This window comes from Panthera tigris, chromosome A2 (assembly GCF_018350195.1).
Source record: "Panthera tigris isolate Pti1 chromosome A2, P.tigris_Pti1_mat1.1, whole genome shotgun sequence".
Taxonomy (NCBI): domain Eukaryota; kingdom Metazoa; phylum Chordata; class Mammalia; order Carnivora; family Felidae; genus Panthera; species Panthera tigris.
The window spans coordinates 74,012,256-74,037,773 of NC_056661.1; the positions used below are offsets into that span (position 1 = coordinate 74,012,256).

At 42.3% G+C, this 25,518-nt stretch overlaps 1 protein-coding gene across 3 annotated transcripts in view; it reads right to left on the reverse strand.

Annotated features, from left to right (window-relative positions):
* POU6F2 (POU class 6 homeobox 2) overlaps positions 1–25,518 on the reverse strand; it is a 460,222-nt gene that overhangs the window by 250,329 nt on the left and 184,375 nt on the right. For all 3 annotated transcript variants that reach the window (XM_042963900.1, XM_042963892.1, XM_042963895.1), the window contains 2 exons: positions 11,012–11,103; positions 7,212–7,440 (listed from right to left, as the gene is read on the reverse strand). In XM_042963900.1, the coding sequence (XP_042819834.1) occupies positions 7,212–7,440; positions 11,012–11,103 (321 nt within the window). The remainder of the gene's footprint in view (positions 1–7,211; positions 7,441–11,011; positions 11,104–25,518) is intronic.

Consider the following 25,518-nt stretch of genomic DNA (forward strand, 5'->3'; position numbering starts at 1 on the left):
ATGCCTTATTCTCTACACTGAATGTTCTCTTTACTTCTCTTCACTTGACTGACTCCTGGTTTAAAATCCATCCATCCACCCATCCATCCATCCATTCTCTATCCATCTATTTTTGATCACTTATTATGAGCCAGGCACTGTTCCAGTTCTTGGGCCACATCACTGAACCAAACAAAGATGCTTCTTATAGGACATACGTTCTAAGGGCAGGACTAGATAAACACTACATATTATTAACACACTATATGTAATTATCATCCCCTAGAGCATCAGGGCTAAGCATCAGGATGCTGCCTCCACTGCCCTAGGTGGCTGCAGTAAAAGGAAGGGAGGAAGGAAGGAAGGAAGGAAGGAAGGAAGGAAGGAAGGAAGGAAGGAAAGGGAAGAGAAAAGAAGAGAAGACAAGACAAGATAAGAAAGACTCAACAATTTCTGAGATTTTAAATCTATGTAGAAGGTAGTAAGCGCTATGGACAGGTAAATGAAGGAAATCAGGTCAGAGGGAACAGGGGTATTGGGGACAGTGAGGGAGGAAGTAGGCTGATGCTTTCTGGGGAAACAGTCCTTCAGTCAGAGGAAGTGACCTGTGCAAAGGCCCTTGGGTAGGTGCATGTTTAGAGAACACCAAGGAGGTCAGAGTGCCCATACCCTGAGGCCGATTGAATTGAAACAGAGAACTGAGGGAGGGAAAAAGCAAAAATAAATTACACAGAAGATGTATGCCTTGGAAAAAACTTCGGCATCTGGAACTGACTGAAAGCAAAAAGATCAGAAGCATTCTCAGTTTCTGACAGAACCAGATTCCCAAGGAAGCTACAAATCTTTAACTATTGGAAACTTCAAGCAACCCCTTCGGCCCCCAAGCTTCCATAAGCCATACAGGGACTGAGGCATATTTCTCAATTTTCTCTTCAGATGTAGCTAAGAAAGATGATGGGCAGGGAAGAATCTCCCAGGGATATAGCAAAGGGCCAAGGAGAACAGTGGTCATGGATGCTTCCCAAGGGGTGTCCAACGGAGACAACTCTCTCTACCCCCAGGGCAGGGGAACTTCACCATGTCTGCCTGCTAGGATGTGGGGCTGGCTATGGAGAAACAGATTGTGGCATCTTCTTACAATGTAATACTGCTTAGGAAAGAAATAAAGGAACCACTGACATACACAACAACACGGAAGAATCTCAAAAACATGATGCCGAGTGAAAAAAGCCAGACACAAAAGCATACATACCGTAGGAATCGATGTATATGAAGTTCTAGAACAAACAAAATGAATCGAAAGTGATAGAAAGCAGATCAGAGTTGCCTGGTTTGAGGTAGGGGATTGGCTACAAAGGGACACAAGGGAACCTTTGGGGGAAAACGAAATGTTTTCTGTATCAACTGTGGTGGATGGAGGTTGCATGGAGGAATAGAATTATCAAGACACATTGAGCTGTGTGCCACCTAAGATCCATGCATTTTATTGTACGTAAATGATACCTTGGTTAAAACAACAAGGACAAACAAAACAAACAGAAAGGAAATGTAATGCAATTTGCAGCCAAAATCCCCCAAACCGAAAGTATTCCCCATACTTTTCCCTGACTTGACTTTGGAGAGTGAGAGAAAATGAGGGCTGTTTTCCAGCCAGCACGAAGGGCAGGAAAACCCACCCTTGGCCTTGAGTTTTCAACTTGCCTTGAACCTAATTGCTTTTCCATGTTCAGGTTAAGCAGCACTCTCTAATGTATTTTTGGTCATTAATTTAAATGTTATGCTTGACTGAACTGGAATGTTCACACTTTGATATAAATCTCCTACGTAGCACATTTATATTCTCCATTTATGTTGTCCACGGTGATTAGTGGGTTGTCTCAGTCTGTGCAATGAGAAAAGTCACTAACTTGAATCATCTGCCCTAGATGTGGACCCACCCCTGCTGTCCCATTAACCCCTCTGTGGCTTGTTGTCACTTGTTCCAACAAATACGAGGTTGTATTCGTCGACATTTCCTGCCTGAATCTTACAAAGGAAAAAACACAACACATTTGCATGAGTTCCACATGGGGACTTTGTTTTGCCCCATCAAGTGATAATCCAGTTCCCACACTAGGACAAATGCACATTATATTTTTAGCACAGGTGTGTTTCAAAATAATAAGTAAATGGAAAACACTGACTTTGAAAGTTTATCACGTATGTGACAGAGCAGCCTTAGTCATTTTCTTTCTTTGAGCTTTCCGGTCATTGTTAGTCTCGTGTCACAGGTGTGGGTTTGCTGACAGTCACCTGAGAGCAAATCTCTGTGGGCAGCAGATAGACAAAGGACACGGGAATGGAAAGATCCAGAGTGGTGATGGTGGGAGGTGCTTGGAAGGGGGCAGGGGCTCTCAAAGGTTAAGAGAGGAGAGAATCTGTATCTACTTCATGTAGGGACATGGAGTGTTGAGGAGTAGGTCATTTCTAGGTCTTATCTGAGTTTAGAGCACTTGTGCCCTTGAATCCCAGCCAGAACTTCCACGGACCTCCCCTAAAATATTCAGAATCTAGACCCCACCCTTGGCATTTCTGAGTTCAGGGTATGTCTCAATCTCTTCCCATGCACACGGGAGGGCCTATTAGTCTGTGTAGGAGTCCCAGTGGGCAGGCCACTCCCAGTGGCCTGCCTCCCCCAGTGCCCCTTCTACTTCTGAGGGAGGCCCTCATCATCTCCCATCTAATGTTTCCTTTTCTTTTTCTTTATTTCTTCTGTCTAATATTTCTTAAGCATATTGCCCATGTTCCACACCATGTCATCCCAGCTCCCCCCTTCCATTCACATTAGAGCTGACTGGACAGGAATGCACACTTCCACATGGGGCAGTCAATCTCTAGTCTGGCCAGTGACCTACAAGGTAGTCTAGAATGCCACGTCTCAGCCCATTAGGAATTTGAATTTTGGAGAGTCTGAATTTTGACAGACGTGGAGATGGGCATCAAGATAGGGACGATGGAGACTGAAATAGCAACGGAGTGTTCCTGGGAGGTACATGAGTTGGGAAGATGCGTGTCCTCCAAGGAGACAGAATGGAATATGAGTGAGCCAAAATTATGGGCTAGCCAAAAGTCAACCAACACAATAGAGAAGAGTCACAGGGAGGAGCAGGAGAAGAGAGGAGACAGGTTACTAGTCACCCTAGAAGTGGGGACACATGCCTGTCTTCTCCAAGGGGAGAATGACACAGCCTGCAGCTTAGTGATTCACTGTTTTCTCTGATCTCCAAACCTCACTTCCAGGGTGCCACAGTCTGGGCTGCCAGCTGTTTCTGGGATTCTGCAAGATTTCTAACACCTTACTCCCGGCTGTTTCCTTACAAAAAGACCCCCTCATTGGTGCATCTCTTTCCTGCATGGAAGGATCTGAGGAGAAAGGGAAGACAATCCCAGGCCATGCAAATGAGTTTTCTGCAGGGCAATATGATCTCTTTTTCATCAATGCAAAGCTTTTGCTGGATAAAATCTCAGAGCAAGGACTTTAACAATGCTTCAACTGTGCAAGAGAACCCCTCTCTGTCTGGGGGATGCGAATGTCCTAACGGAAGCAATAAGTTAATTCCCAAACAAGTTATTCGTTTCACTCTTTACCCTCAATAGAAGCCTCGGGTGGTCCGAGCAGGAAAATTAACAAGGGCGCTTATCACAGTCACATGGCTCCCCATCACCGGAGGATGATCGGAATCTGGAGAGGTTGCTGGAGATAATAGGGGATTTGCCAGATGAATTTTGGAAAAGCTCCTTAGACCAGGCTTTCTTAAACTGTAGTGTATCTAAGAATCTCCTGGGAATTTTTTTAAGAATGCAGATTCTGTTCAATGTGTCTGGGGTGGGGCCCAAGAGTCTGCTTTTTCTAACAAGCTCCAACAAGAGCTGATGCCATTAGTCTGGGAATGACGCTCAGAGGAGCAGACAGTGATAGGACCCCTGCTGCCTGTGTGAAGAAAAGCCACTCATCGTAACAACATGTCATTAGTGCTCATTAAAATACATGCATGAGTCATGGCCTCTGAGGGTCTGAGAGCAATTCCATGTCACTTGATAGGGAACGTAAATGAAGCAGCTCTTAATCCCTTTAGTACAGAAGAAGATACTTGAAAACTTATCCCCAAATTCCAAAAACCATTAAGAAACTATGTCAGTATTTTTCTTTCTTAGCAAATTTGTAGTTTCGGGTCTAGAAGAACAGACAGGCTGAAGGACTAGGCAGGAAGGCTGGAGGATACTCAGAGATAATTGCAGCTGGCAGATTTACTTCATGAATAACCCTTAACGTTTCACAATGAGGAAGAGGGGAACCATCCAGAACTCAGTGCATCACATGGAAACAGGTTCCACTTCAGACGAGGAGTTTAACACTTCAATCCCTCTCCCTCATACTGACTAATCACACTTGTTTTATAAAACCACGCAAGCAGGTGGGTATCTATTTGAGTTGTGCAGACTTACTAGTTGTTTCAAAAGACTCAATATTTTTTAATGTTTGTTTTTGAGAGAGAGAGAGAGAGAGAGTGGGGGGTTGGGCAGAGAGAGAGGGAGACAGACTCTGAATCAAAAGACTTAAAAGCCTTGGAAGTGACTGTGTCCATTGTGTAGGGTGGACCATGGGGAGGGGCGGAGCATACATGGGTTGACAATACACATGAGTGTAAGGACTCCTTCTCAGGTAGTGTAGACCATGTACAAGATTACTACCCCCGAAAGGGGGTGGGACTGGATTATGCCCGGGATTGGCTCAGTCTCAAAGTCAACCAGGAGCCCTGCAGATGCCTTTCCAGCCTGCCAACCATCCACCCACCATCCTTAGAATCCCACCGCCTTCTGTGATATAACCTGGAAAACTACACAAGCCATGGACATTGCCTACGGATTGTCGAGGGCTGCAGTAGGTACCCTAAAGGTGGTGAGATCATCCTTGGGTCGGATGCTGGCTGAATGCCAGGATGCCATTGGCATTATACTTCAGGAGGTGGACACTCATCTTGGGCACCATGGAGATTTGAGACATTTACCCAATTATCCTCCTTATTGCCCCAGGACTTCTGGCAGGGTGACCAACTCTTTTTTGTTTGCCTGGAACTTTCCTTGTCTCAGCAGAAGAAGTCACATATCCCCAGGAAATCCCCAGTCACCCGGTGAGGTCTGGGTGGTGAAGAAATCATGTGAGAAGATACAAAAGGAAGAGAAAAGCCCAAGGAAACTGCAGGGGAGTTTTTCTGGATCCTAACAGTGGCTTAGGAATTGGGATTTATTTGCAAAGTTATTAAAGGGAAAAGTATTAGAGGACAGGCTTGCGTGTTAAGACTGATTAGGAAGGTTTTCCTATAACGGCCTAAGCTGCTACTGGAAGGTGTTTTATTTTAATGACCTCACCACTTGCTTTCCAACATCACTGAAATGACAAAGGGAGACATGTTCCCTTGTGTTTGTTTAGTAGATGAGAGCTTGACCATCAACTCCAATCCACTTTTGAAGGTGAGGCCGATAAGAAAATCATGTAAGAAGCACCAAAAGATAAAAAGAGTTAGCACTCTCATTGAACCTACTTAATCAGGCCACAAACCTTAGAATTCATTTTCTGAAACCAAAGGTGTAAAAAGAACCAAATTCCACACTAATCCTAAATTTGATATTTAAAGAAAAGAGAGCCAGAGAAAATCTTGATGGAAGTCCACATTGGACCAGTCACTAACTTCAAGCTCTTAAAACAACCAGGCACTAAAATTCTAAGAATACCAAGCCATAATAAAGATATCATAAGCCTGATGGTTTGGACTCTGACTTTGGCGTCTGTTTTAACCAAGCAAGATTAATTCATGACCTAGGAGCTCCACGAGCTTATGTTTATTTATAATATTCAATATTCCCATAAGCACAAATGTTCCAAATGGAAGGTTGCATTTTGATAATGCCCATTTCTTCATTAAGATTTCATCATGCACCTACATTAGAAAGCCTCTCCCTACACTTTGTTACTTCTGCTTTTTACCTTGTTTATTCCTGCCTTATTTGCTTAATCTTGAGATCCTGGCTCCCAGGCACTCTCAAATTTGAAAGAAGTAAAGTTTGTGCATTAGCGTGTCCTGGGCATGCATGATTTATGAATGGCAGGTTTCCTGGCACAATTTAATGGTATAAGACAGACTTTTTTTAAACATTAAAGTGAAAGTCACGAAGTGGCAACGCTAGGTGGGATATTAGAACATACAGTGTATAAGAAAGTTTGGGTCAAAAGTTAACCAGTTCTTACGTGGTCAATTTCTTATCTATGGGCTGATGCTCTGGCCATAAGGAGCCCTGACATTTGACCAACTACCAAAAGTACTTTAAATTGTTATTCTGATAACTTACACAATTGAACTCTCACTCTGTAAAAAGACCCCACATTTTTTAATTGCTAAGATTCATATCAATGGAGAAAACAAACACCTTTCAGCAGTCCAAAACCAATTTGTCTTCTTTTTGTTAGGCATCCTAATAATATATCCAGGCCATTTTTCACCATATAATTCTTCCTCTAACAGAATCTTTTGTAAATCAGTCTATCAACCAGTGTTACCAAATCTTTTAAAGAAAAGTGAAAACTTTTGTAGTACCAAGAGAACTATCCTTCCAGAGTAAAATGAGTTCAGCCATTGTTATACGCCCATGGAATATAAAGCCTCGATATACAAGTCTATCTTTCTCATCATAAAGTATGATCTCAAGTAAAACAACTTCTGTTTAATAATCATAACTAAAAGTACTTAGTAAGATAATACTTAAATTAAGACTTCCAAATGGTACCTTGTATTTGAGATGTTCCAACCGCTTGCCACAGAAACAAATAATGCCTAACTGTTCTTTGCAGATGGCTATATTGAAGAACTCATGAGATCGTAACTCAGGTCCTCCAATAACAACACAATAATTTTACATCTAAATCTTTGATGTGTTGTGCAATGATTGCTCACAAGTGACTCCAGAAGACCTGAAAGATTTCAAATCACTGTTAGGAAACAAGGACTGATAAAGCCCATGGTTTGACCAAGCTTGGGATTCACAGACCACTTGAAACTTTGCTGCCTACACAAGCCTTCCATCTCTTCGATAGTAGAAGTAACTCTGAACCAAATTCGCCACTGGGCACTTGAGCACCTCAGAGAACACTGGCCAGTGGATTAAGCCCAACATGGCACATGGAGACAATGGGTTACCTTGTAGATTTTGCAATGGCAGAGTCATAATGCCTCCGGCCGCAGCTGCTGCTACCAGCCCTTGGATGTTGGTGAGATTCGCAGTAGGCAGTGTGAGGACCAGTCCTTGTTGTCCTCCTAGCTGTCCGGCCATGTTGAAGGGGATGAGGATAGGCTGGTTGAGGGCTGGCGTGCCTCCCGGCATCACGCCAGCGACAGCAGAGGCTAACTGTTGTGCTGTCAGAAGTGGCTGCAAGGAAACAGATAATCCTAGCTCACTTTCCAGTGGAACCAAGCAGGACATGGCCTTTTAGAGCATTTTCCTTTACTTAAGCAGGGTCAGAAATCTCCTGAAAAAGTAGCAAACAAGCATGCTCTATTCCAAAATGAACTAGTAGAAAAAAAATTGAAATCACATTTCATTTATTTCTTTGGAAAATTTCATTTGGTCTGGATTTCTTTTCAGGACGTCAAATACCTTTTAAAGTAATACCTTACACTTATGTATTATACTTCCAATGAATTTTCATTTGATCTTACCCTTATATATTTGAAATTCTCTGCCTATTTGTTCTGTGTTGTTCCAGAAAGAACTCATTGGCATCAGGGGATTTTTTTTTTTTTGGCTCAAAAGTAGCAATAAAATACTGTTTTTTATTTATTAACTTATCAAAAATAATGTAAAAGAGTTACAGCATGCTGGTAAGTCTGTAGTGACACCATTGTGTGGATTTAGGACATGTACTCAATCATAAGTCTTTTGGAAAGTAATTTGGAAATCTATACCAAGAATTGCAAAAATATTCAACCCCTTTTGACTCAGAACATACTCCAGGGATACAGCCTGAAGATATTATTCAAAAAGACAAAGGAGAGGCTCCTGGGTGGCTCAATTGGTTAACCATCCAAATCTCGGTTTTGGTTCAGGCCATGATCTCATGGTTCGTGAGTTCAAGCACCACATCGGGCTCTGCGCTGAGAGGGCAGAGTGTGCTTTGGATTTTCTCATTCCCTCTCTCTCTGCCTCTCCTGCTCTCTCTCTCTCTCTCTCTCTCTCTCTCTCTCTCTCTCTCAGAATACATGAACTTAAAAAATTGTTTAAAAAATTGCAAAAAGACAAAAGATAAATGAAAATATGCATTACATTTTAAAATATATAAATGCTGAAGCATACTTTGTTATAGTACTAAGCCTGACAAGATATAACCTAATCGTTAAAGTGGGTCATTATGGCACCTCTTTAGAAAAATGGAAAATGTTTATAAAATGAGAATACATTAAAAAACTGGATGATCATTAAGCAATGATAATGCAATCATTAAAATGGTGAAGTCGTGTGTGGATGATTAAGATATCTGAAAAAAAAAAACTACAGAAAAGCAAAAATATTTGATGTGGCTAATTTAGAAAATCTTTTATAGATGTCTCCTGTTAGTACTCTAACATTCCTTGCTCAGTTCATACAACATTCCAAACATATGTTTGTATCCACTATTTATCCAATAGTCATTGTTTGATATGGAAAGGCAGACTCATCAGTGTGCGCTTTGGGCCCCAGACATGTTTGAGCCCGAGTGTGGGCTTTCCACCAGGATGACCTAGGAGAGATTCTTGTCCTGGTCAGGCCAGATGACTAGAAGGGTATTTGATCTTATAGTTCTTTATCTGGCACTTTCGTTGCACCCTTTTGGGGAACCATGTGACACATAATCCCATGTCTATTTTTCTTCTAGCGGAACCAATACAAAACTCTTACTGCGGGGTTTCAACTTCTGTGTGTTTAATACAGAATGATTCCATAAAGTAAGAGGTAATTAAATACAGGCATAGCACAAAGCCTAATAAATTATAGCCAGGCACTATTCTAATATTGCTGTGCGTGTGTTAGTGCAGTTGTCCTGCCAATGAGATCCAGAGAGATTAGTAACTTGCCCCAAGTCCCATATCTGGTGATCGTGGGGGGTTCGTGTGAAGGCAGACTGCTTCAGAGCCCATGGCTCGCCCCTTTCTCATCATCCCCTCTCAATACACGGAACTGTTTTAGAGAGGAATGAAGGGAGGAGGGCTGAACCCACCCTCTGGCCACTGCCTACAGCTACCCTGCGTAGCTTCTTCCAGGGAGGCTTCTGGACAAGCCCTGGGACATCAAGTAGCCTAGTTTTAGACAACTGGTCCAGACTCCACAGGCCTAGCTCCTGATGTATTTGTTAGACTCTACTAAATTTACAAAGTAACTGTCTCTCTTTAAAAAAAAAATAAATAAAATTGGGAGCCCCTGGGTGGCTTAGTCGGTTGAGCGTCCGACTTCGGCTCAGGTCATGATCTCATAGTTTGTGAGTTTGAGCCCCGCATCAGGCTCCGTGCTGACAGCTCGGAGCCTGGAACCTGCTTCGGATTCTGTGTCTGCCCCTCCCATGCTCATGCTCTGTCTCTCTCTGTCTCTCAATAATAAGTAAAAATGTTTTAAAAAAAATTTTTTTAATTACTCTAAAGACAAAATAAACATATTTTTTAGGAATAAGTACAAAATTATAAACTGGTGCTCAGATCGCTGATGTGACACCACTGTCAACAGTAACATCATAATAAGAAGGAAGGAAAATGACTGGTTCTTAGACTGTACAGGACACAGAGTTGGGGGTTTGAGCACGTAGTATTTTTTTTTTAAATTGAATCTTCGGGGTTAAAGCAGGGCATGCTTTCTCCCTTTGTCACAATGCCCACCCACGCTTCTCACTGTCTGGGTCTGTCATTCACTTATCTGACCCGGAGGCATGAGTTTGTCAGTCCTGGTATGTTCACACACACACGCACACGCACATACACACGCACACAGTGTCACAAGCATGAAATCAGAAAAGGTATGGCTGGAAGAAGCCGTCTTCCAAGATTCCCAGTAGAATCCTCTATGAGCTTCCATAGACGAAGAGACACCTCCCCAGGCTTTCTGTCCTTGAGCACCGAGGCATCGTGGTGCTCAGACATTAGGACCCGAGACAGACATTAGGACTTGGTGGCAGCTGGAAAAAGAAAGCCAAGACCACCACCCAAGCCCTTAAACTTGGGTTTTCAAGTCTTCAATTGGTGAGCCCTCAAAGTGCTGAAAGTGATTAATTTTCAGGAACAACCATGACAGCAAAAGAGAGAGAAAGGCTCACATATGAGCTTCTTTTCCCATAAAAGCAGGTGAACTCTGAAAGCTTTCACACTAAATGACAGAGATAAAAAAAAAAAAAAAAAAAAAAACAATAATAGCAAAGAGCCCAGCTTTTATAATTGTGTTCTACATCTCCATATAACCACACCAGGCTGCAAGAAACAAATATTGGACTTTAAAAAATAATGAATGTATTTCTTTATTAATGCAAGAGCTGTATGTGATGTACAGTATTGTCAAACCCAATAAGCTGAACTTGCATTAAAATTGCATTAACTTTTTTATATTAAATCACATCTTGTATTTCAAAAATGGCTATCGTAAGGTTGAAATAACTTAATTTTCTTCACACTCCAGTCATTAAAGTTTTACTTTCTAGAAGGCTGCATAGTAACCAACACTGTTGAAGTGGATTTCAAGGGAAAAAAAATATTCCAAATGATTAAAACCAATATTTCCTTTAAAAAGAGAGTTCTGTGAACACTTTTTTTCTTGATGGTATTTAATAAATAATGTAGCCACACAGTTTCCCATACGAAAATTTATCGCCATGTGTGCTCTGTTGGAGTTGATTGGATTTAACTCATTATTATTTATTTGGTTATTTATATGGTTGAACCACCCTAAACGCAGCCCTAATGGAAAGTAGTTGAGAGATACTGACCTGTGGCCCAACCGGGAAAGGGAGGTGGGTCTGACTGCCTTGGTGTTGGTCAGGAGTGCCTGGGTCTGATAGTGCTGGGTTTCCTCTGGCCCCTGGAATTCAAAACAGAAGCACTCCCTTAATATAAGATCCAGCCCGGGAATGCACATGACCCCGTTTTCCTGTGATGTCACATAACATTAAGGTACAGACATGCCAGAGTGGTTTATCAATAGCTCCAGTGCTCAAATCACTTGTCAACTGCATAAATTATGCTAACGGATATTCAGGATGGCCAGTCATTCCGGGAGGGAGAAGGCTGTGATGGGGGGGAACGAGACACCATCATCAGCCGCACTAACAGGCTTGCATGAGCCATCATTTTGCATGGGGGATGCCAATGCGTTGCATGGGTGGGAGACTGCCTCCTTTATGCACAGGCGGGCAACAGCTAATCTAATTTCCCAAAGCCAGAGAAAGCGTGATCCCAGACATGACCAAGTACATCTATATTATCCCCTAATATGGCTTCATACCCTTAAGCCTTTTCTCCAGGCACATTTCAGACACCAAATCTCAGGAATGTGTTTTCCTAAAGACAGACTTTTACAATCACCTTAGGTGATACCCTGAAGAGCATGTGGGTCTCCTGAAGCAAGTTTTCTGGATGCTAATTGAAACAGCATGAATTCCTCACTAACTCCAGGGACCCCCCCACTATGCTAAGCACAGGACACAACTCACTTCCTTTGCTTGGAATCCTGTTGGACTCCAAAGCATGAAAAATGAAATGCCACCAAAAGAGCAAGTCTTTCAAACCTTGGTTTTTTTTTTTTTTAATTGTTTTTAAATGTTTATTTTTGAGAGAGAAAGAGACAGAGTGCAAGCAGGGGAGGGGCAGAGAGACAGGGAGACACAGAATCCGAAGCAGGCTCCAGGCTCTGAGCTGTCAGCACAGAGCTGGACATGGGGCTCGAACTCATGAACCGTGAGATCATGACCTGAGCTCAAGTTGACGCTTAACTGACTGAGCCACCCAGGTGTCCCCAGACCTTCTTAAACAGTACAACATCTCTGTCTGTGCTTCTGGCCGTTGTTTCAGGACAGACCGGAGCAGGAGCGCAGTGGCAGTAACAATAAATAGATGAATAAGTAAGCAAAACAAAACAAAAAATAAATAAATAAAGCTAGCAGCAATTTTTGAAGGGTTTTACTTGGTAACTTTTGTTTTCTTGGTGGTTGAAATCCAATTCCAAGCCACCCTTAACGAGATCCTCTTTCCTGATGTTTGTCCTATGAATAGCAATTGGAAAAGACAATTCAAACCCTGTTTACTGGCAGGCCGTGGACGACCAAGAAAAAAAGATGATTCTGTCACGCTTATAAATTTTAAAGAAGGTATTATTGGCTCATTTAAAACAAATTCTTCTATATATTCTCCAAAGGGACAGACTTATAAATAATGGAAATGTGGGAAAAAAATGCTCCAGCACATTAAGCTACAAATAAAATTGACTGCTACATATTATTCAATTGACTTCTATCTCCACTGTGAGGTGTCAATCATAACCACATTTTATAATAGGATTAAGCAATAAATGTGCAAAGCCATTATGCAGAACTCTGAAAATCTGATTAATTTGTAATATTTTTTTTGTGCAGAAAGTCAGGAATGGACATTGCTTGGGGAATACGTACAAGCGTTCTATTGAAATTCCTAAATTGATTTGGAACAAACTAATAAAAACACAGACTTGCTGACATTTTATAAAGTGAATTCTGTCAAAATATGTTTGGCATTTTAATGATCGCTGTCATTTAATAACAAGGGTAAGATGACCCATCATAAGATGCCAACAATTTCCTCATAATGTGCAGGAGACCTTTCTTCTAAATTTTTTATATGCAATTTACTCATTATGCTTGAGTAGCAGGGCACTTTAAACTGTGCACTATGCGGGGTGAATCTCACATGTTCTGTTCTTGTAGAACTAAGTCCAATTTCACCTTAAAATTCTCAGTAGAGCTTTATGGACTTTTATTGAGCAAACCCAGCTCCCTAAGTGTGGTGTTTGGTCACTTAGGTATGTTCTCAAACAGCTAAAAATCCACTTTGGTGTAGTTTTTGAAGACACTTTAAAATTTGGGGAGGTTTCCTCATACTCACCGGGCATGGATTTTTACGCCAGACGGAGAAAGGAGAGTTTTACAAAACAAAGGAAAGGAGAAAGCCCCCTTTTCCACAATAAAAACGTGTGTATGTCTTAATTAAAAAAAAAAAAAAATCTATACTGTGTCAGGCCCTCCTGCCTCAAATTTCTTTCACGCGAACCAGGCTCACTTTTGGACCCTGTTCGTAATGATATGCCGTCGTAAGGTTTAGGATCTGGCCCATCCAGGCATTGTGTCATCAACACAGTGTGCTTGCTGCCCGTAACTTTACACCGATTACATTTGCTTACATTTTATTCTTTGTTGCTGGAGGCCCTCACCAGCACACGGCAGCTTGTTTTGAGACTGGTTATTCTCAGAAACCATGTTCAGCGCAGTACAGGGCAATTCCACACAATTTCATGTGTAAAATGAAGCCTTTCACAGGCTTTAGAGGAGATTATGTATGCTCTCCTGCTTGGATCAGAAAGTAATGTTTCTTCTTAATGCGCATCTCCATTTTCCCGAAACACATGTATCATGCTTAACCTTGTAGGACCATAAACTCATCTGTCTGGTCAGAAGGCAGTTCCCAAATTGGGGGCCTTATCGGAGCCAGAGGGGGGAATCCAGCAGTCAGAATGAATAGATGACACTGGCGAAGGGTTTCTAAGAGATTTGAAGCAGCACTTAGCCATGCGTTAGCAGAGATTTGAGGTCACCTATTTCCACGGCCAGGGACGTGAAAACATGAACTTAAACGGGCTGGGCAGGTTCCTCCGATCAGGATCCTAGGAAACATGCTACCTCTCTTGGAGATCAAGGATATCCAGAAAGCTCTCCGTGACCTGTTCTGAATTTAGTAGCCTGCACTTTTCAGGCAGTGACTTCCAGCTTCAACAGAGCAGACTCACCACTGCACACCCAGGCCCTGATGCAGGCGTGTCATTTGCATAGATTGAATGCAATCAGTGGAAAGAGAGATTTGGCTTTTAATTTGGGGGTGGTAGAATTCCTATAAGATAGGCATTGGCATCCACCTGACTGTTTACTAGTGGTTAGTATAAACCTTGGAAATATCTTTAAATTATTAGCTTATTTGCAAAGTCCATCTCAATTCCAATTTAGATACAAAAAGCAGTTTGGTGTAGGGTGCCTGGGTGGTTCAACTGGTTGAGTGTCTGACTCTTAATTTCAGCTCAGGTCGTGATCCCATGGTCGTGGGATCAAGTCCTGTGTTGGGCGCCATGCTAAGCATGGAGCCTGCTTAAGAGCCTCTCTGTCTCCCCCGCTCTGCCCCTCTCCCCCACTTTCTCTCTCTAAAATAAAATAATAAAATAAATATAATTTTAAAAAGAAAAAGCCATTTGGTGTACAGGTTTCAAGCAAGGGGTCTTTTAAATTTTAAACTCTGCCTGGGTTTACCTCTGCCACTTAACCACGTATGTGAACTTAGACTTGTTTTCCAACTTTTTTATGCATCAGCTATCTCCTGTAAAAGTTCAAAATAATAACAGGGCCTCCCTCATAGGGTTGCTGTTGTAAGGACTAAATGAGCACATGTATTTGTAAATTTCTTGGAACAGTGCATGTTTGTCACATACGTGCTAATTCTGTTGACTACTATTATTTAATAAGCTTCAATTTGTAATTTAATGTATTTAATATTATTCAATTTGCCCATAACATTCACCTGCCCCGAGTCAACTCAATACCTACTCCAGTCCCTATATGTGCAATCCACATTCTCCCCCATGCTACCCTAACTGTGTACTCCGTACCATTTGGTGAATGTTTGCTACTGAACTTTAAGAGCCTACGAAGCTAGATGTTTACATATAACACGTCCTTCAGTCCATGATAACGTGATCAGAAAATACGGCAAAACAATACTGGCAAACAGCTTTCAAATTCTCAGACCAGGGCTTAGGCCAGTAGTTCCTGGCTGAGGAACTTGGGTTCCAGGCTGAGAATATTGGGTTCGTGGAATTTTTTGGACACAGGGGTGCACATTGCTCATGAGGCGATGGATGAAATAGCCCAGGGGTGGTGGTGGCTCCCATGTGCGTTTTATAAAACCCACCAGTGATTGAGGACCACGGGGTGGGGGGTGGGACAACAGTGCTGTCGATGCTGCCCATGCAAATCTGAATCTCCTTCCACTGAGGAACCATACATGATTAGTTCTGTGAATAGCAGAGTAGCATCAGCTGGCATTGCCTCCTTGCCTGCCAAATGTCTTCACCTGGAACATTCTTCCATCTTATCCTGGTTGGCTTCTAGCTTAGCAAGGGGAAGAATCATCTCAGATACATCTATTTTGTAATTATAATTTGTTCACAGGTAGTCCAAGGAGTGTAAAAATGGATTTTAAAGGGATCATAATATAAAATTCTAAATAGCTATACAATAGGAGTCAGTTCTCTGTATATACAGGGATCCCTAGGATAAGTCTGCTATGGAAAGGAAAGGTCATAAATGGTGAAGACATTGAAAGACTGATAGGAGTTATGCTAAGATAAAACTTATTTTTAACTGTTAAGATGTTTGCTTGCCAGAGCACTGGTTCATTCAACACCATCTTCCGGGTGTCAATCTCACATCTGAAATCTGCAAGGCTGTCTGCAGATCTCTCTGCTCTGGAGGGACCAGACTGTCCACAGAACTGAGAGGGGGACACCCAGATCCTGGTCTCCTTCCTTTTGCCCCTTCCTCAGGGGACAGCCTTGCAAGCTTCACGCTCCCACCCAGCTCAAGCTGTGAGCTCCTGAATGACCAGCACTGTGTTCCTCATAGCAGGTTAGTTTTCTTTTGCAAATTCTCTTCCTCTTCCCTACTCCCCTTCCTCCCCCTCCTCCCTTTCCTCCTCCTCCTTCTCCTCCTTCTTCCTCTTCCTCTTCCTCTTCCTCTTCCTCTTCTCCTCCTCCTCCTTTTCCTTCTTTTTCTTTTTTGGGTACGATGCATTTTCATTAAATAAGGCAAGCCAAGGCTTGGCACCTCTCAGTTACTCTGTAAGTAAAAAGGGGGACATTCCACTGGTGTATTAAATGCTCCCAGCCCCCCAGCCCTTTTGGGAGTTGGCTTTTGCAAATACGTAATTTTAAGAAACAAAAAACCACCTTTAATCCTGAGAGGGCGTGGTCTTTTCTGGAGCCTTACCCCATTCGCTTTGCAAAGAGGATACAAGGTCAGGATGGACTGAGAAGGAGCTAGAATTGCAAATACAAATTGTTCATCCAGAATAAACCAGTTCCACTTTCTCCCACCTGGTGGGCCTTCTTCTCATGTTCAGGGCATAAGATTCTCTTGTTAGCGACCAATGCATTTTTAACAAATGGGTTTCTTCAGAGAGAGGGTTTGGGCTTCTGTCCTCTATGCATTAGCATAGACATAATTGCATGAAGGTCACAGGGATCTCGCAGCTTTTTCTGGTGTTGAGACCTCCCTTAACCACTGTTTGCAGTTTTCACCAGCAAGTGAGGTGATGCAAAGGTTGCTTATTATAAGATGGGTTATTGAATGCATTATTATTTCATGTTGAGCATGTGAACCCAACTAAGCAGGGCAGAGGTTTCTCTAAATGAAACTTCCCTTTCTTTCAATTTCTTCAAGATCACTAAATGCCAAGGAAGGAGTGGAGGTGTCTATAAAAATCTTTTTTAGAGCCACTGCCACTGTTTGCCACTGTGGTGGCCAGTCAGGATTTCTTTAGGATACTGGCCACACACATGTTTATGTACAGACCCCTAGCCAGACCCCTGGTGAAACTGAAGACTCTAAAGTAATAAGACACACTTGAAAAGTAACTGTTCATTCGTTCACATAAGGGTTTGTATGTTTTTCTGGGTCCTGTTGATAAGTACTTACAACTCCACTCATTGAGGCCTGGAGAACAGAGAAGGTCTGATGACATTCATGTGAAAACTGAATTTCTTTACTTTTCTAGTAGGTGATTTCCCAGGCCTTCAGTGGAGGGAAATCCAGTTTTCTTTGAGGGAGGGATCTAGGTGCTCAGTGGTCCTCAATGCTGATATTTATTTAAAAATTGCACATGTGCATGGGAAGTCAAAGGGAGATTTGAGATATCTCGATAAAGCATAACGAGAAATCCTATAAGTCCCTTATTTGGACTTGATTATCTTGAAGATGTTTTTGTAATATCTACCAAAAGTATTGAAAAATTGCTTCCGTTCTGCACGTAGACTTAGTCTATCCATGCTGTAGAATACTTCAAAGACATGTTTTCTTCCTCTCTTGGAATTTACTAAATCTCCCTCCCATCTTTTCCCAACAATTGTTTATCATTTGTTTTCTTATCCATCTAATAAAAGCAAAGCTGAACTCCTGTGATATCCAGGCCAGTAAAGTTCTCAACTTCTATAAATGCTTCCTCCCAGAAAAGAGAGGAAAAAAGAGAGAGTCATCAAACACACCTAAGCAAAATTCCATGACTTACTACTGGCATACAGAGAACTTTGGGGTACGGGTTCCACAAGAAGAGCAGTTCTTCCAGGGAGAAGACTTTTTCTAACTCACCTTTGCATCTCCAGGAGGCCAGCTCTTTAGCCTGTATGTATATATGTGTGGGTAATATCCATGCATGGGATGTATATATGTATATATGTGTATATATGTGTGGGAAAATATCCATGCATGTTGGTGTTTCAATCCATGGCATATGGGTGGACCCAAGGGATTGCAACCTCCTTGCTGGCATGAGCTAAACACCTCGATTAGGGGTAGTCTGAAGCCTCTGGTCAGTCCTACACTGAGCACATGACCCTTGCTACACCTGACCCAGGCTTCCAAGAAAGGCATAAAGGAGAAAGTGACAGCCATAGTCAGGCTTCCAGGGGTCCTGGGGCACCAGGGGCATGGAACAGGTCCTGAGGAAGTGAGGAGATAGCAGCTGGACCTCCAGAGGCTCAAACCCCCACCCACATGCTTTTGTTGTCCCATCGGACTTTGCTTACAAGACACAATTTCAAAGATAAATTATTAAGAATTGCAAGACAGTGACCTTGGAGCGCTAATATGCACATTCGGGACTCTGCTGGGTTCGGAGCCCTGTGTGCCTACAGAAGATACCAGGCCCATGAAGCGCTCCCTGCCCTTGGCTCACTGTCAGCTGCCACTGACTCAGTTTCCACACAATTTTGGCTTGCTGGTTTTCTATCAAGGGACTTCCTTATAAAGGGTCCCCAAATTTTGAAAGTGGCACCTAAGCCTACAATGGGGAGCCATTTTTTTCCAAATCAATACAAATTCTGAAAATAGCATTTGTGCCTACAGAGGAATTTAGATACGGTCTCTTTCCCCAACAGGAAATTGAACTTACAAATCATCTATTCATCTGCTATACATCACTACCAATCACCACATAAATATACTATTTGATAGAAAATTAAGATGAAGCATTGTTTTGTTTTCTATGACTTCCTAGTTACCTATGCTTAAAATGCAAAGTCAGGGTATGAATCCCAAAGGGAAATCATATAGAAGATGTCACATGTCAGGGCACCTGGGTGGCTCAGTCGGTTAAGTGTCTTGCCTCTTGATTTTGGCTCAGGTCACCATCTCATGGTTCCTGAGTTCGGGCCCCGCGTCGGTCTCTGTACTGGGCGTGGATCCTATTTGGGATTCTCTCTCTCCCTCTCTGTCTGCCCCTCCCTTGCTCAAGTGCACTCTCTCTCTCTCTCTCTCAAAATAAATAAACTTAAGAAAAAAGATGTTCTGTGTCTTTCCTCAGCTGTAGACCTAGCTTTCTAACAGTGTTGTGCTTTCACGAACAAAAACCACAGCCTTTCCCTTCTGACTGGCCACTGGACCATCATCAAGCTTGACAACAAGGGGACATGATCTAAATACTCCAGGGCGATGTGATGGGCCTCGTGTTAAAGTTCTCCCACATTAGCTACCCATGGTACAATATGCAAGAATGTCTAAGAACTGACCATAAATGTGCTTGAAAAAATGGTCAAAGCTGTTAAATACTGTGCCTCAAATTTTTGGTACAAGCTTAGGTGAAAATGTGTGTGTGTGTGTGTGTGTACATGCACACGCCCATGTGTGTTCATGTGTGTTCTGGAGTGGGAAGAGGTGAAAGGGGGGGAAGCTAGTGTACTTTTTCTCGCCTATCACCTGTGCTGTAGTGCTGTGCTATTCAGGTGGTGTGGGGTAGAGGCTGGTGTAGTTCTTGTTGCAATATCTCATCCTCCAGCCTTTTCTAGCAATATGTGGGTTTGTTTTCTAATACCTGCAAAGCTTCTCTGTGGCCTTACAGGCCTTACAGGCCTGTGGGGCTGCCCCACCAAAAGTCTCATCAGGAGATCTTAAACTGTGTCAGTGTATTGAGGCTCTTAGCTGAGCAGTCCCACATAGATACCTGGAAACCCAAGCCTAAAGGGGAAGGGGGGCGGCAAATAGAAATTGCTGTGTCACAGGGTACCTGGGTGGCTCAGTCGGTTAGGCAACCGACTTCGGCTCAGGTTCGTGGGTTTGAGCCCCGTGTCAGGCCCTGTGCTGACAGCTCAGAGCCTGGAGCCTGCTTCGGATTCTGTGTCTCCCTCTCTCTCTGCCCCTCCCCTGCTCACACACTGTCTCTCTCTATCTCAAAAAATGAATAAAAACGTTAAAAAACATTAAAAGAGACAGAAATTGCTGTCTCATGATCACATAGGCGCAACATCCTGGCTCCAGACTGAAGTTTCATGGATACCACAAGGGTAGATCATCCCCCACTCCTCCTCTGAGACCCTAGATGCCTTCCAGAGGCCTGAACTCGGCACAAACAAGGAGGCTGCTGATCTAATGTTCTGAATATGATTTCACCATGAGCTACAACAGAATAAACCATTATTTCGAGTGGAAATAATGGCCTCTAGGTACAGTCGCTTCTGACAAAACATGAATGCTACAAGATCTCGGAGACGCCCAGTGCAGAAACTTGTGGTTGTCCATCTGCAGTGGTCGCATTTGTGATGGCAAAGATCAGGTGGTTGGGTGGTCACCAACCACTGACTTACCCAGACTCTGAGATTTCACACAGCAGTCAAATTGAAGGAGCACGTTAATAATTGTGTGAACAGAAAGATCTCAACATTTCATTTTGCCAAGCAAAAATACCTTTCAGAACTGCCATGAGCTGTCACTATCAGATAACAAAGGCATTTGAATGCCCTTCTCTCACCCTGAAGGGTGTGTTTACATTTAAAAGACAATCTTTTAAATAGAAAAAATTTAGTTTAATGAAAAATTCACTGCGTTGCGTTTTTTTCCCATTATCTGTGAAGTGTCTGTTTAGCATTAGGGGACACTAGTCGGTCACAGAGCACTGGGGAGTTTCTCATTGACATGGTAGGGCTTGAGGATCAGGATGCCTCTGCCTACACGCCTCCAGAAACAGGCTATGTCTGACAAACACTCTGAAAACTTTTCTTCTTGGAATAACTAATTACTCTTTTCCCTCAATTCTTTTTTCTGGAGACACCAATATAATTTTCTTTATATCTATAAAGTTCTATGTGCTAAGTAATACATTAATTTCTTTATATATATTGTTTAATCAGCCCTTACAATAACCCTATAAGGTAAGCTTATGATTATTGTGTCCATTTATACAGGAAACTAAACTTTATAGAGATTAACTCACTATTACTCACGTAACAAGTAAGTGACAGAGAGGCAACCATATCCCAGGTCATCTGATCAATAGAAGGCCCTTGTCTTGATCAGCTAGACTATCTACCACTCAAATACCTCATAATACCTACCGTGAACTGAATACTTACTGTGGGCCAGCCACTGTGCTCTGTAATTTAGATACATTTTCTCATTTAATCTCTATAGTAACCCCTATATTAGTAGTATCATCATTCCCATTTTACAGATGTGTAAACTAAGGTTTAGGCAGGTTAAATAACTCGCTTATGGTCACGCAGTTAGTGAGGGAGAGCATCAGGATTTGAACCCAGTTCTGTTAGACTCCAAGGCTACACTACCTTATATGTCAAATGCCAAGTGTTTTAGGGAGATAGAACATAATAAATCCCCAATGCCGTGACAGAAACCATGTTTTTCAGGTATTTTCCTAGTGGAACTTGGCTCCGGAGACCTCTAGGTTCCAGATCTGGGAAAGTGGGTGACGGAGGCATGGAAATGGCACAGGATGAGAGGAGGGTGAAGGGTGGATCCCACCAGACATGAGCTTTTTCTGTGCCCCATTTTCCCCCAGACAGACTCTGACAAATTCCTAAGAAGTAAGCACCCCCATATTCTTTAAAATAATGTTCATCATGAGCTACAGGACAGCTGCATTCTTAGTTTAGTGTCTACATGCTAAAGGCATGATCTCTGGGCCGGCAGCTTTGGCATCACCAGGCACCTTGTTAGAAAGGCGCACAGGTCCCAGCGCATCCAGGTCTGAGATCCACTGAACCGGAGCCTGCGTGTTGTAACAAAATCCCCGGGTGATTTACACCCACAGTAAAGTGTGAGAAGTACTGGCTTTGTGTTTGTAAGTCCTTCCTTCCCTTCCTCCCTGCTTCCTTCTTTTCTCCTTCCCTTCCTCTTTCTTCCCCTCATCCCTTCCTTGTTTCCTTTCCCCTTCCCTCCTCCCCTCCCTTCCTTCTTTCCTTCCTTCTTCCCTCCCTCCCTTACTTTACTTGGGTGGCATTCAAGCACAAATATACCAGAAGATGCTTAATTTCCATCAGACACTTGCAGTAGACTATTATATCCTTGCTCACAGAAGTCGGGGCAGGAAAAGAACACATTCAAGAGGAACGCTCCATCACAGTAACAACCCTCCACAACCCCACCCCCCACCATCCCGCAACCCAGTGGGAGGACTCCTGGCAAAAAGAGGTTCACAGCAGGAAGAGCAGGTCCTACATTCTTAAAGGGAAGCATATTTATCCTGTTTAAAACACAACAACACTGATGCCAAATGTAGCCCCACATTCTAGCTCTGTGATTTATGGCAATTTTCCTGACACTTCCTCCGTCTATATCCGCATCTTCGCTTTTCCATTTGTGAGGATCCATGAAGATAAGAGTCTGGACGATCCATTTCAGTTATTTACTCTCAGAATACCACATCCTTTGCAAAAGTAGCCAGAGTGCCACTTTAAAAAAGGGGAATAAAAATTTTAAATCTCTTAAAGCTGAAATAAAACTGTGTTTCTGCAGATACTTGGAAAGGGTGGCATTTGCGATCGCTCTTGCGTGCAACTCAAGATTGGTGGGAAGTGGGGTCATTTAGACCTCAGCAAAGGACAGGAAGGAAATACCCCAGAGGAACTGCCTCATGCATAATTGTAGCGTCACCCCTAGTTAGCAACCCCTTATGGTAACAGAGCCTCTGTGCTGGGAAGAGAAGGATGCTGTCTAGCTCATTATACACAAGTTACCAGACGCTACCAAACCTTCTTCAGAGATTGGGTAACAAAAGATCGCAGCTGTAATGAGATTAAGCAGATCCAGAATATAAAAATGCAAATGAATGCCCCATCAATAGATTGTCGGTGAGATTTTTTTTCCCCTGACGGTTGTAAAAAACCAAACAGCCAAACATCTAGTCCAATTCATGGGTCCATGACCATTTTTCTCTCACTTAGTCTATTTATCTCTTAGCATTACTGTAATTGAAAAAGTACTATTGCTAAAAGATGCCATTAACTTGAGTGCATTCATAGAGTGTTATATCACTAATAGACTTAGGTCATATTCTTTTATCCTTTTAGCAAAGCATTATTTCGTTGTCCTCTTGTTCTGAAGATTGTGTTCCACTTAAAGTCAAATAGAACAAAAGCTTCACAGAACTTGTTCATACTGTTTTTTATCATTATTTAGACTCTGTTACATGACAGCATCAAATGCGTAGCAATTTCTATTTGTTATATTAACTTCTTTTTGGATCCGTGTCAGAGCGCATAATGTAAAACTGTGCCTTCCAAACTTGACTTGCACTGAGATGATAACTGTAAGGTTTTAAGTCCAAATACTTTTAAGATTTACTTGTTGAGTTTACATTTGACTTGAGAATGGGGAGATCAGGGTTGAAACAAGAAACAGAGCAAACTACTAACTACAATAGTGAAAGGTGAAATAGTGGAAGAAGGCGTGTGCAACCATTTAAAAATATATGCAGGATTTCATCAAATCTAGGATTCCACTGATGTACATCTAATGAATGTTTTCTGTTTCACTAAGAAAGAAAAAAGCTCCTGAGTAAACCATGACATGCCTGCCACTGATTATAATGCACATCCCAATTTTTATTCCAAAATCTTCCTTTTAAGGTATCACATTAAAATATTGGAGAAGTGGGGTGCCACGGTGGCTCAGCTGGTTAAGCACCTGACTCTTGATATCAGTCTAGGTCTTGATCTCAGGGATGTGAGTTTGGGCCCCACATTGGGCCCCGCCCTGGGTGTAGAGCCTACTTAAAAAATAAATAAAATAAAATATGAGGGAGCTGGAGGTATGATTTTCAGGGCAGTGTGTCTGTGTTTTGGCTTTGGCCAAAAATGGCTCACTTGTGCCTAAGAATCTATACACAGGTTGGGGTGGTGTCTGAATGTGATTCTAAGTACATCTTGGCTTCTAAGTAGAGCATAAGCACAGAGGTGTGTACAAGGGGACTCCAAAAATAAAGACCAAATAAATACATAAGGACCAGGTAGGGCAAGCCACAAGGGAGGTGATGACAGCCCTCGTGAGTAAGCAAGTGGCAAATGATTGCTTAGAGTCCAGCCTGATTCTGTTTGTATTTTTTATCTTATTTTAAGATTGTTTGTTTGTTTATTTAATTTTTTGAGAGAGAGATCAATACTTCATCCTATTCCTATAAAACTTCCTTTGAGAAAGAGTGGGGGGAGGGGCAGAAGGAGACGGAGACAAAGAGAGAGAGACAAAGAGAGAGAGATGGAGAGAGAATCCTAAGCAGGCTCTATCCCCAGCACAGCCGGATGTGGGGCTCCAGCTCACCACCGAGAGATTGTGACCTGGGATGAAATCAAGAGTCAAATGCTTGACCGACTGAGCCACCCAGGTGCCCCATCTACTTTATTTTATTTTATTATTTTATTACGGTGGTAAGAACACTTAACATGAGATCCACACTCTCAACAAATTTTTAAGGGCACAATATAGTATTGTTAACTATAGGCACAATGTTGTACTTACAGAATTTATTCATCTTGTGTTACTAGAACATTATACCCATCAAACAGCAACTCCTCTCTCCCCCTCCCCCCAACTCCTGGCAGCCAGCATTCTGCAGTCTGTTTTTATGAGGTTGACTAATCATACAATATTATACTTCATATAAGTGGAATTGTGCAGTGTTTGTCATTGTGTGACTAGTTTATTTCACTTAGCATATCATCCTTCAGGTTCATCCATGTTGCATATGGCAGGATTTCCTTCTCTCTTTTTTTAAAGTTTTTAAAAAATTTTTATTTAAAGAGAGAGAGAGAGAGAGACAGAGCATGAGCAGAGAAGGGGCAGAGAGAGAGGGAGATACAGAATCCAAAGCAGGCTCCAGGCTCTGAGCTGTCAGCACAGAGCCCAACATGGGGCTCTAACTCAGGGCTGTGACATCATGACCTGAGCCAAAGTTGGACGCTTAACTGACTGAGCCACCCAAGTGCCCCTCCTTCTTTTGTAAGGTTACATAGTATTCCATTTTATGTATACATCACATTTTCTTTATTCATTTATTCACAGCTAGACATTTCAGTTGTTTCCACATCTTGGCTAGTGTAGACAATAAGATATCATCTTCCTGTTAGGACAGCTATTATCAAAAAAAAAAAAAGGTAACAAATGTTGGGGAGGATGTGGAGAAACTGGAACCCCTGTGCACTGTTGGTATGAATGTAAAATGGTACAGCTTCTGGGAAAACAATAAAGAATTCCTCCCCCTAAAATTAAGAATACAATGCCATAGGATCCAATGATCTCAATCCTGGGTATCTATGGAACAGAATTGAAATCAGGATCTCAACGAGATTCTGTCCTATGTTTATTGTGGTATCATTCACAATAGCCAAGATACGTTTGCATTTTCTTGCAGCTGCCCTTTCCCTGTACTTGCTCTCTGGTTCTTGTCCTGCAGGGCAGCTACCCTTGGGAGCCTCTGAGGTCAAGACTGTGAACTCTAGCCACCTCATCTGAAAATGGTGATGCCAAACAACTCTTTGATAATTCACTGTTCACAATATTACATTTTTGCCAGGTGGAGGGTATTTTGCAAGATGCTGGGGACACATAAAAATAATACTGTGTTGTCCCGCTTCTCCTCATTATTTAATTAGTTCACTCATTCCCGACAAATATTTATAGAATGGTCACCAGGCATGATCCCCTGGCCT